Here is an 11,957-nt window from a genome sequence, read left to right as displayed (position 1 = left end):
ACAGGTAGCCAGTACACCCAGAGTGTTGATACTGTCATGGAATTCTACCTGGACATAGAGGTCCTCCTTCACAGAACAGCTGGCAGAATCAGGACATAAATTTGTCAAATTATTCATTACAAATGTTCACTAATCTCAGATCTTCAGACTCTGAGAACAAGTGAAACATTTCCAACTATCTACCTGATGTACTCTTTCAAACATATAACACAAGGCAGACATTGTAGCATGTGCATTCACATCCTACAGAACAGACATTTTATCCATGTCTTGTAAAAATGAAAAATGAAGATTAGTTAGGATAAATATTTATTTCCACATAACATCTCTTATTTGTGAAAAACACAATAGTCTATTCACATGTTCACATTACTTAAACTTTTATAATAAATTACATCCATGAAATTTGGTAGTTTTGACCAGGAATACGAAATTAGAAGTAAATATATAACACTACATTTGCATTATATTGTGTGTGGTTTCAAAATGTTGAGATTAACATTGAAGTAGCTTTAAAATCCACACAAGAACTGAATGACTGTAAAAAAATATTCAAATACTGAACAGAAGTACAGAATGCCATTGAATACACTGATTTCTTAATATCCTAAGAGTTGGTCATGTGAAACTTCAAATACATTTTGATCATCTGTAACAGAAAGTCAGCAACATATTAAAACACCAGCAGGCTGCTTCCAGGGACAAACTGGTATTATACTTCTATTCTAATTTTAAAACAATTGGAATGTTACAATGTATCAAGTACACAAAACCAAAGCATTTATACCTTAATGCATCTGTATTTATTCAGAAATTTATAAATACAAACAATAGTTTTAGTAAATGTAAATCCTTCTTTGCATCCATTAAATATAATTTCCATAAAAATGACCTTTAAAGGGCTTTAATAATACTCAGTAGAGTTTAAAACAGTGAGCCTATTTATTTGCAACGCAACAGAATGCAGTTACAGTCTTTTCTGCAGTGGCTGAATTAGTAAAAACAGAGTTAAAAGGAATGTTTTAATGTGTTGACCACATTGGCTATGAAAAAATCATTCCTGTCAGCTCCATGAAGAGATTATTAGTATAATGGAAAAACTAAGAAACCTTAAAGCCCTATAAATTAATTACTGTAGAGACTGCAAAACTATTGCCTCATTCCTAGGACTTAGAATTCCTTAATCATTTTAAAATTTGTTTTAAAAAAATAAAAAAGTAAAAATAGTGACTTTGAATAATGCTTTGAAAGCCTGATCTTGCAGTCCTTGTTTACACAGAAATTTGGCTTGAGTAAGAATCGGGTCCATAGCAAAATCTGTTTGGTATGTACTGGAAAGACTTATTTGTAATGGCTTTAAGCCATGTCTTAATTTGCAATGTTGAGCTTTATTTTTAATCAACATGCATTTAATGGAAGAGTGAAAACTGCCTGTAACAAAAATAACAGGAGGACACCTCTAAGTCTCTAATACATTATTCATCTCTAGAGTAGAGAAATACATGATTGCTAGTAGAAGAATAAATATGCAATTTAATGTGTAATTTTGTGGGTGGTATATTAGGTTGTAAACTAGAAATAACTGATCACCACTGGGAGGGTCAAAAACTGCATATTTCTGGTAAAGCTTTATATCTACAAAACTCCCACTAATATAAAATAATGGGTTCATTAACATTATACTGCAGGTTTGACCTACCACAGCAACATTTAATACAGTACATTATTGGATATTGTAATCACAGCTTGCATTTTTAGCAAATACTGTATGAATATTTCACATCAACAGATGTGATTTTTCAAACAAGGTGCAAGAACATATATATAGGATATGACTTTGTGGTTCCAGTTATGTAAAAAATTGAATATTAAATATTCAGTTTTAAATCAAGAAAACTGCACAAATATAGGATGTGATCCTGCAATCCTCATTCACATGAGTAATCCTTGATTTCACTGGGACAACTCACATGGGTAAGGAATATCCTAATGCACGGTTGCAGGGTCAGGCCAGTTATTATTTTAAAAATATCTTTACAATTGGTTCTTACTTGTTAATTTGGGTCTCCTTAAATTATTAGAGCTAAGTTGTAAAAATAAAAAAAGAACTGAGTCTCTGTTTCAAGTTAGTCTGGAATGAAATTAGATATTCAGGATTTGCACACAGGTAAAGTAGTAAAATACAGTACAAGCCTACTAGCAATTAAATAAAATTTGCAAGAAACTTTGCTTACTAAATTGATGGCATGAAATCCATACTGATTAAATGTCCAATACCCAGCAAGTAAAGTGAAGATTTTGGAAATGGCTACAGTAGATTTTTTTTACACAGATATTTGACTGTGTAGACATTTAGACAACCGTGAAATGAAACAAATATTGCACTACTTACATTACCTGTGCTAGTCTGGGATGAAAGACAAAATTTACAATGCATGGTCAAATCAGTTATATCAATGATTGTGGCACTCCTTTCATTCATTTTGTAAAAATAAATTGAAGAACAAGTCATAGACAAGTCTCCCGGTCAACACCTTTCCCTGAGTCAGCTTTCTTCTCTCTTCTGATTTCAGCACTAAAAGGAAAATAAAGAGTACCTATTAAAATAGTGCTATTATGCTTGCTAGTGTTTTAGCTGAAAAAAACAGCACTGATTCTGTTTGTATTTACTTTTCATGCTGTATGGCACAAACTGGGAAGCAAGAGTGAACATTGCTGTGTTGAATGGTACAGAAGACATCACCAGCATTTTAGTAAATAAGAGAATAACTGAAAATGCACAGACATACACATCAGCAAGCATGCAAGCAAAGATTGATCCAAGTTTGTTGGCAAATAGAACTGTTAATGTTTATTTAAAACAAAGATAATGGTGCAGTTTTGAGACAATACCAGCATTTTGTAAAATGGCACAAACAAGAAGTCACAGTAATTCTTTGCTACAAAGCGCAGTCTCCTTCATCAATCTACATTTATGAGAAAACCTACCTGATGAGAAGGTATACTGTGGAAGCCAATTTATAATTATTCCATGCATAGGGACCTACTGAAATTGCAAGTTCATGAAATTCATGAAATCCAGCATTGCCCGCAAAAGCAGGCAATGCCTCTGTGGGCCGCCTCAGTCAATCAGAGGTGTTGGGGAGAGGCCACCATTTTCCACTTGTGAAATAGCTGCCAAACTCCACATTCTGCCTGCAAAAGTGGGGGGAGCTCCCTCAAATTTGATAGGTCCCTATCCATGCATACCCCTCAATCTTCCTATCTTCAGGAAGAAACCCAGTTTCAAGACTATTTTTTTTATTTCAAGTCTCTGATTAAGCACATACTTGAAAAGGTTTTTAAACGGTATATCCCAGCCATGCACAAGTTGGATTTTGGCAAAACAGTAACAAGAACAACCTTTCACAGCTTGGACTCAAATTCTGGCATTATTTTACTAGAAAATAGAGATGATTTGCCTTGAGAAAGCAGTATGCAATATTTGGAAGCGTATATTCTTCTCTCTGCCAAGAGTCCTGTTTTTATGAACACTTGCACCAGAAAAAGTCACATTATATATAAAGAGAATTGCTGTGGACCTTAGTTGCATTAGCAAAAACTTGAAGCTGTTTCCAAAGTGCAGGTGATTCAACAACACCTTCAACCTGGCCTGGCAACCAAATTCATGGTATATATTTCTGGAATACCAACCTGCAAAGTATATGTAATGTACTGAGCTCCATGGGAACAAGCCCCTAATAGAATGAAACAGGCAAAGTTTAAAATTACAAAAAGGTGAGACTATTTTTCAAAGAAACCTCCAAAATTGTTTCTCTAAAATTTGAGTGCATAACCATTTGCACACAATTGCATAGATTTCCTTATACAAACAGCTCTTCAAGGATAAAGTTAATTCCTGACAGTATCTATCCCTGTAGCTATGGCAGCTACAAGGGGTGCTTCTGGAAACATCCAGAAGGTACTGATTTCAGCTAGGAATTGGTCACCCTGTCTAGAATAGGGTGTTTACCTGTCTGCCTCATTACCTCACAGTAATGTCTACATGGGGAAATAAGTGCACAATAAGTGAGGGTATACATGTATAGCAGACTACCTGCTTTTCACTAACTTCTAAGTGAATGCTTAGGGCTAACTCCTGTTTCACCCACTAGGCATTTAAAGCATGGCTGCTGGCAAGGTCCTAGTATACACTAGCAGAATCAGGGAGGCATCCTACATTACCCATGTAAGTAAATATTTCTCCAGTACTTTCAGTGGATCACAAGCATACAGGCTTGCGCCCCTGCAGATGACTATTTTGCCCATACATTTCAGTGGACAGCACTTAAGGTGGAGTTATGTGTTACACTTCACCCATACAAAACTGTGAAATGTTAAACAGTATTAAAAGTTGGAATGTGCTGTGAGCAGTCGCGTGTTGAGCTAAGATTGGCTCTTGCCTGCATAGCTCCGTCTTGCCACTAGAGGGCTGGTGAACAGGGGCATGGCCAGGAGCTAGGGTGCCTGGGCTCAACCCCTGCTCTAGTTTGGGGGCAGAGGGGAGCTGAGAGTGGTGCATCCTGGGTTGTTGGAGGACTGCAAATTGCTTGTTTTATCCCTGGAACAGGCTGAAGTTACCCTAAAACAAGCTAAGTAGCACAGCCCAGCATTAACCCTTGCCTGAAGTGACGTAACTTTCAGATGCTCAGAGGTCACTTACTTTGCACAAGTCAGCAAGCTTTAATGTGCAGACACTCACATTTTAAGTGTCCTTAGTTCAATGGGCAATACCCAGCAAGTAAAGTGAAGATTTTTGCAGTGGCTACAGTAGATTTTTTTCACAGATATTTGACTGTGCAGACATTTAGACAACCGTGAAATGAAACAAATATTGCACTACTTACATAACCTGTGCTAGTCTGGGATGAAAGACAAAATTTACAATGCATGGTCAAATCAGTTATATTAATGACTGTGGCACTCCTTTCATTCATTTTATAAAAATAAATTGAAATGGCCAAGAACAACGTCCCCCAAGTCATCATTGCAGCCTGTGTGCTGCACAATAGCTGGGATTCCTTTCAATCATTTTGTAAAAATTAATCTGGTTTTCAACCTTTTTTCATTTGCAGACCCCTAAAAAATTCTGAATGGAGGTGCAGACCCCTTTGAACTTTAAGTGTGGCCATTCACATACTTTTTATTGATCATAGTTATCTTTCATGGACCCCTTAGACATAGCCTGTAGACCCCCCCCCAGGGGTCTGCATACCAGAGGTTGAAAACCACGGATATATGTGTAATGTGTAACTTCACCCTTAGATGCCTCCAGAACTAGATCATTGTGCCTGAGATTTGTGGCTTCCCAATTGCTCCAATGGGAAATTTTATCTTGTGTCAAGATTCTGCGTGCTCAGATTCCAGCTTCCTATTGAATGCCTAAGCCATATGCGTCTTAGTAGTGGGGAGGAGAGTTGTTTTTGGTTTTTTTGTCCTGGCAGCTAGACATCTACATGGCAGCAAAATGATCCTCCTCCATAAGTGGCTAGAGTATTTGCTCAGGATTTATGTTTTAGGCCTTCCTCAGTCAATGGTAGAGGGCAGAAATAAGGAGCCCTCCTTTCCAAGACTGTGTCCCTCTCTCTTAACCACACTCCCTCTGGCTTACCCTCACTGTGGCCCTACCTATCTTTACCCCTTCAACAGGACCAACAGGATGCCCTTGGTAATGCTTACCCCAAGGCCTCCCACCACCACCACAAAAAAAAGGGGGTGGGGCAGAGCAGAACCCACTATCTGAAGCTTCAGGCACAATTATACTGGTCACCTGGGGAGTTACTGCAGAATAGCCAGTATGTTGTCAATTCACACTTTAGCTCATTGGGCATGTCTACACACACATTTAGCCATGACTCGATTTACTGCACAGTAAGCAATTTTGGCTAGGTGTCTACATGTGCAGGGAACTGGCAGAAAATTTGCTGCCAGGTGCCTTCAGCCTTGCCATGTGCCCCTGTGGCCACCAGAGGGAGCTTCAGGCTCCAGCCCCAGCTGCCAGCACCTGGCAGCCATCTTTAAAACCCAGCCCCATCCTGTGCTCTCTGGGCAGCCAGTTTGTGTGCACAGAGGAACAGTGTGGCATGCACAGAAGAAGCATGTGGAAGCTGTATTTGCACCCCCTCTGCTTGCCTGCGCTACAGTTGCCCCAGCCCCTGGCTCTGGTAGCGAGGAACAGGGTCCCCTGATCCTGCTAGCCACTTGAGTTACCCTGCTGGCCCCCCATGCCAACTGTTGCCTGGCCAATGGCAATTTCACCCCAGCCAGCTCCCCCATGTGCAGCAACATCTGCCTACCTGCCGCATGCCCTCCCAGGGCCCCCACTGCTGTGCAAATGCTGCCAGCCACAATACTGATGAGAGGCTCCAGGACGCCACCACCAGAGCTGCCATCACCCTGCTGGGCCTCCAGCCCCACTGCTTCTGGGCCCGCCATGCCCGCCAGCACTAGTGGCAGCACCTGGGGCAGCAGAACTGAGATCATGAGCAGTAGATCAATGGCTTTTGGATTACCCAGGCCACCTTCACAGACCTGCTTCACTAGCTCTGGCCCTGCCTTTAGTGCCAGGATACTAGAATGTGCCTGGCCCTCTCCACTGACACCCGCCTGGCCCTGGCACTGCTCAAGCTGGCCACACCTGCCAGCCTGCAGTAGGTGGGGCAGTTGTTTCACATAGGCAAGGCCATCGCTGAGAAGGCTGTCCTGGAGGTGTGCAGTGTCAGCCAAGACATACTGGCAGACACTGTCTTCCATGTCCATGACCTCCCAAGAAGTAGTTACAGGGTTACCCCAGTGTATTGGGACTTTAGATGGTGACGGGCCTGCCCCATGGATACCACCCCTATTATAGCTGCAGGGGTAAAGGATATTCACATATGTCAGTGCCAGCTGGGCAGACAGTGCATTTGACACCCACATGTTCCAAAACTCCAGACTGGCCACGCTGATGAAGAGCAGACACTTCATGCCAGAGTGGCAGACCTGCAGCTGGGTGCCATTGTCCCACCCCTGCTCACTGGAGACTCTGCCTACCCACTCCTTCCCTGGCTGATGAGGTCCTACAGTGGCAACCTGGATCCCAGGCAGGCCCACTTTAATTGGGCCGGGTCCACTGTGCCTTTGGCCACCTTAATCAGCTGCTGGCACTCCATCACTGCCCACCTTGGAATGGTCAAAAAAAACCTACCCCAGGTCATCATTGCAGCCTGTGTACTACAAAATATCTGCAAGGTCTGGGGAGAGGTGTTCCATGAGGCCTGGGCGGAAGAGGTATGGTGTGCAGAGGCAGCCTGGCAGTAGAAGCATGAGCTGTGGCAGCAGTGGCAGTGGCAGCAGCAGATGCCCCCTGGTGAGGCCCCAGGTGAGCCACACACCTGCCACTGGAGGGCAGGGTCTCAGATGTGGGAGGCTCTGGTGGACCACCTTCTGGTGCACCCCTTTTAGCCCTCCTGCTCCACCACTGCTGGCTCCACCACAGACCCCCTACTCCCTGCCCACCCTCAGCACTATACGCATGCCAGGACTCTTGATCCAAACAAGAAATCTTTATTCCTATCACAGTATCCTATTCCCTCCCATCATCCCCACTCAACATAGAGCTCCTTCCCTTCTCCCTAACACTTACAGCCCTACTCCCTCACCAATACACAGAGACCCTTCACCACCCTCCCCACCTACTTACAATAAAAAAACCCTCTTAGTTTCAAAACCATTTACAAGAGTCTAGGTTTTTGTGTCCCAGAGTGGGGGACCGTGGGATGGAAGCACCTAGGGGGCAGAGCCTGAGGCCAGGCAGACAGTATCCTGGCCTCAGGCTGTGCCCTTGTGGGTCCAGGGGCCATGGCAGCCACAGCAACGATGGTGGGGGCCTACTGGAGGGTGGCAGTTGGCTGTCAGGGAGCCTGTGGGGCTAGGGCATGCACAAGACTGCCAGGCCCAGGATGGTGTCCAGGGTCTGGCAGTCATTGTCCTTGGCCTCCACCAGGGGCTGTGCACTGCTCAACCTCAGATCAGGAGCCAGCCATGCATGGGACCATGGTAAGTCAGGTGGTCAGGCCTAGGCCCAGGTGGCCACCTGCCAAGCCCCTTCTCCCTGCTTGCCCCCCTGGGGCTGGTGGCCCACTGGGTTCTGGGCACAGGCACCCTGCCTGCCCCACCCCCTTCCCAGGACAGGCTAGGCTGTTGGCAGCACCTGCTGCTGTGGCTCCAGACCCCATTCCTCACCTCACCCCGCAGGCCACCCAGCCCACAGTGCCTGGGACTGGGGCGCATGAGGCTCCCAGATGACTGGGATGAAGAGCTGGTTGTGCCACCACCCTCCCTATAGGAAGTGCCCTGGGGCTGCCCCCCGGCCCTCCGCTGTGCTGCCCCAAGCATGCCCCCTGCTGTGCATGCCCTGGCTGGTGTTCAATGAGCTGTTTGTGCAGGCTGAGAGGTGCTCAACCCACTATGCCCTCCTGCTGCTGATCCTCATGGTACCTCAGGAGAACCCGTGCACCTCGTACAGGACCACGAGCTACGTCAGTGTGGGGGGAAGCCTGAACTGCTCCACTACCTCCTTTGCTACCTGGAGGATTACCTGTGGTACTGCTACACATTCTTGCCCCGCCTCCACTGCTGAGGAAGACATTGCCACTGGCATTGGTGTGAGAGGCCCCTGGCTGCCTAGCTGTTGGGGTGCAGGCTGCACAATAAAGTTTTGCACTGTGTCCCTCCTCTCTGTGTGCTGTAGTGGGGAACCCAGGGCCAGGGGAATGCCAGTGGGCCAGGTAGGGAGAAGGGGCTAGGGCCAGGGGCAGGGATGGGGAAGGGCCCTCCTACCAATGTACGGCTTACCATGTGTCAGGGCGGTGAAGCTGGTGACTCGATGCAGTTCTCCCCATTAGTGATGGCATCCAGCTATTCCCAGTGTCCTTAGCCTGCAGTGTGCAGCACACTGGTGCCTGGACTGGGGCCTCCCCCAGAAAGGAGCTGGTACAGCTGACAGCCAGCAGTGTCATGGCCAGACATTTCTTGTGGCAAGGTCTGGAGCTATGCAGTGGGTAAGGCAGCCACTGGCCAGGGCTTCCCAAGCTGCCAGTGGATTAAGCATCAGGGGAGCTGGTCAGGATGCTGAACACCTGAGGGTCCCTCAGAGGGGTCAGGACGGGGTGGGGGCTCAGGGGCCCATGCTAGTATAAATTGCATGGCTGCAGCTTATGTCCTAGGGTGCCAAAATACAGGTTAGCTGTCACATAAAGGGCACGGTCTTGCATGCACGACTGGACCAACAATTGTGGTTGGTCATAGCCACCCACTGTGCCTGCAAGGCCTTGACCTTGATGTGGCATTTCCATGCCAACTGGGAGTACCCTTGCTCCTGCATCCCACCTGACAGGGCCTCATAAATGTGGGCATTAAAGAACCCACCCCAGTTAAACTGCCTCTGCGCCTCCATGTTGCCCCAGAACACCATGAGGTCATCAACCTCCTCCTGGCTCCAGCTGGGGCCCTGGGTGGATGGCATGGGTGTGCACATGCAGGCGGGGATGGACCTGGACAGGGAGGATCAGGAGGACATGGTGGGTCCCGCACTGGCTCTGAACCCCTGAGAGACTGTCATGCTGTTGCTGGCTCTGGGCAGCTGCCAGCAGTACCCAGCACAGGGGCATGGCATGGGACTGGGAGACACGTGGCTAAGGTTATGCCCCGCAGCACTTGTAGTCACAGGGCAGGCTGCTGGAGGTGTGCAGCATGGAGGTGGTGCTGGTCCTGCTGCACTGAGCTGGCTACAGGTGGCCCTGGGGGCTAGCAGGCCTGACCAGAGGCTACAGCCACAGGCTCAGCAGCACTGCTGGGGTGGTGGGAGGCAGGCATAGCAGGGCTGTGGCCTTCCCAGGAGACACATATAACCTGCAGTGCCCTTAGGCTCCTGTGGTGTGTGCCCCAGGGCAGATTATGGCTGCTGCCTTTTAAAGCCTGCAGACAGGGGCTGCCAGTGATGCAACCCAGCCCTGGAGCAGGACAGGCTCCCAGCCAGGAGCACTGTGGCTGGCCATAGTGGCTGGGCAGACCCAGCAGCAAACTTGTTGCCTGGTCATGTATACACATGTGTTCCTGAGCAGTAACTAATCACACTTAAATTTTCTGCCTGCATTTGGGTATTTGTGGGGAGCAAATTTAAGCACAATTAAGGGAATTTACTGTGAAGTAAGCATGCACACATGTAGATGCTCATGCTTATTGTGAAGTAAATTAAGCAACTGCGCAGTAACACATCTGGTGTTGACGCATCTACTGTATGCTAATCTCCCTGTGCAGGCAAGTCAATAGAAATAGTGCCAATGATGTATCTCATCTGACAGCTAACATTAAGAGTGGATTTTAGCTCCTCAATAAATTGCTTACAAGAAAAGGTCTCCTTTACTAAGTTCTTCGGTGTGATAAAATCCTAGGATCAATTAGGTGGGGATTTTTAGCAGAAGGAAGTGTTGGTATCATATGAGGCACTGATTACTTCATTTAGAGTATTGTGTACAGTTCTGGTCATCTAGTTCTGAAAAAAAATGGATTAAAAGTGAAAACAGATAGACAGAAGGGTAACTAGGATGATGAAGGAATGGAGACTCTATGACCAGAGAGAAGAGATTCATTTAGCCATAAAAAATGAAGGCTTTAGAGAGGATGATTCAGGAGTTAAGTACCTAGAAGGATAAAGAAATCAAGTATATACCAGCTGGCCATGAATAAGTTTAAACAGGACATTAGGTTTCTGACCTTTCAGGAGTAAAGTTTGGAACAGCCTTCCAAACAAGGTAGGAAGACAAGGAATCTAAGCAGTTTCAAGATGAATCTTGATAAATTCATGGCAGAAACAGGTGTATAGAAACTGGACATAACCATAGGGCAGGATCTCCCAAAATTTTGATTTTGGGCCAGACTTTTTCTGGATTATAATTGGCAGCACACTTTTCTGAATTTCACAGTATCCCAGTTGACAATCACTGAGACAGATCTAAATTCAGAAAAGATTTGGGGGGCAGGGCTTGAGGCTAAAAAAGTGGAGAATTTCTGATCTAGCTGCTGCCACTTAAAGATGGTGAAGGAAGGCCCTGATGTGCCCTGCTTTTTCCACTGTTTGCCCCCTCCCAGCCCCTGACCTGAACTGCAGGGAGCAAAGGTAGCTCCTGCTACTGAGGCTGTTTCTGCAAGGTCTCACATGCTGGAAACTATCCCCATAGTGCCTCCTCCTAGCCCTGAGAGCATGAAAGGATTGGAGGGGATGAGGTGGTCTGCACAGTACAGCTCTGTGCATCTGCCTACCCAGTCGCCAGCTGAAGCTGTCTGAAACTGGTTTAAGATAAACCTGGCTGAATGTAGTAGGCTGCGAGAGCCAGCTGCGCCCCGACATCGTCATCACCAACCAAGAGGCCAAGAAGATCATGATCGTGGATGTCACCATCCCCTTCGAGAACCGGCGCCAAGCCTTCACTGATGCCCGGACTTGCAAGCGGGAGAAGTACACCCCGCTGGCTGACACCCTGAGGGGCCGTGGCTATGATGTGACGGTGGACGCGCTCATCGTGGGGATGCTCGGAGCCTGGGACCCCAGCAACGAGAGCGTCCTCCGCGCCTGCCGCGTCTCCCACCGCTACGCCAAGCTGATGCTCTGCCTCATGGTGTCCAACACCATCCGCTGGTCCTGCGACATCTACGTGCAGCACATCACGGGCCACCGCCAGTACACCGACCCCACCAGACGAGCTGCTGCCGGACCGGACCCGGAGGGCACTGCCTGAACCGCCCCCCCGCTTTGCTGCACTTCGAGAGGTTTCTTCCACCACGGACGACCCCGCTCCACCCAAAGAGGACCCCCGCAATTGGACTTTATGGACTGAGTCGCTTCCTCTGAGCCACTTCCTCCACCATTGCAGACCATT

At 46.8% G+C, this 11,957-nt stretch overlaps 1 protein-coding gene across 4 annotated transcripts in view; it reads right to left on the bottom strand.

Annotated features, from left to right (window-relative positions):
• Nucleotides 1-292: 292 nt before the first annotated feature.
• The window catches only part of SLC4A10 (solute carrier family 4 member 10), a 423,280-nt gene continuing 411,615 nt past the window's right edge, over nucleotides 293-11,957 (bottom strand). For 3 of the 4 annotated variants that reach the window (XM_019522708.1, XM_019522705.1, XM_019522707.1), the window contains exon 25: nucleotides 293-2,575. In XM_019522708.1, coding sequence (XP_019378253.1) covers nucleotides 2,509-2,575 — 67 coding nt within the window. In that variant the 3' untranslated portion in view covers nucleotides 293-2,508. The remainder of the gene's footprint in view (nucleotides 2,576-11,957) is intronic. The other variant, XM_019522709.1, reaches the window with a different exon arrangement.

Source organism: Gavialis gangeticus, unplaced genomic scaffold (genome assembly GCF_001723915.1).
Source record: "Gavialis gangeticus isolate Ggan-Ray unplaced genomic scaffold, GavGan_comp1, whole genome shotgun sequence".
Classification (NCBI taxonomy): Eukaryota; Metazoa; Chordata; order Crocodylia; family Gavialidae; genus Gavialis; species Gavialis gangeticus.
Note: the sequence above shows the minus strand (reverse complement) of the source record. Positions and strands in the feature narration are given on the sequence as shown.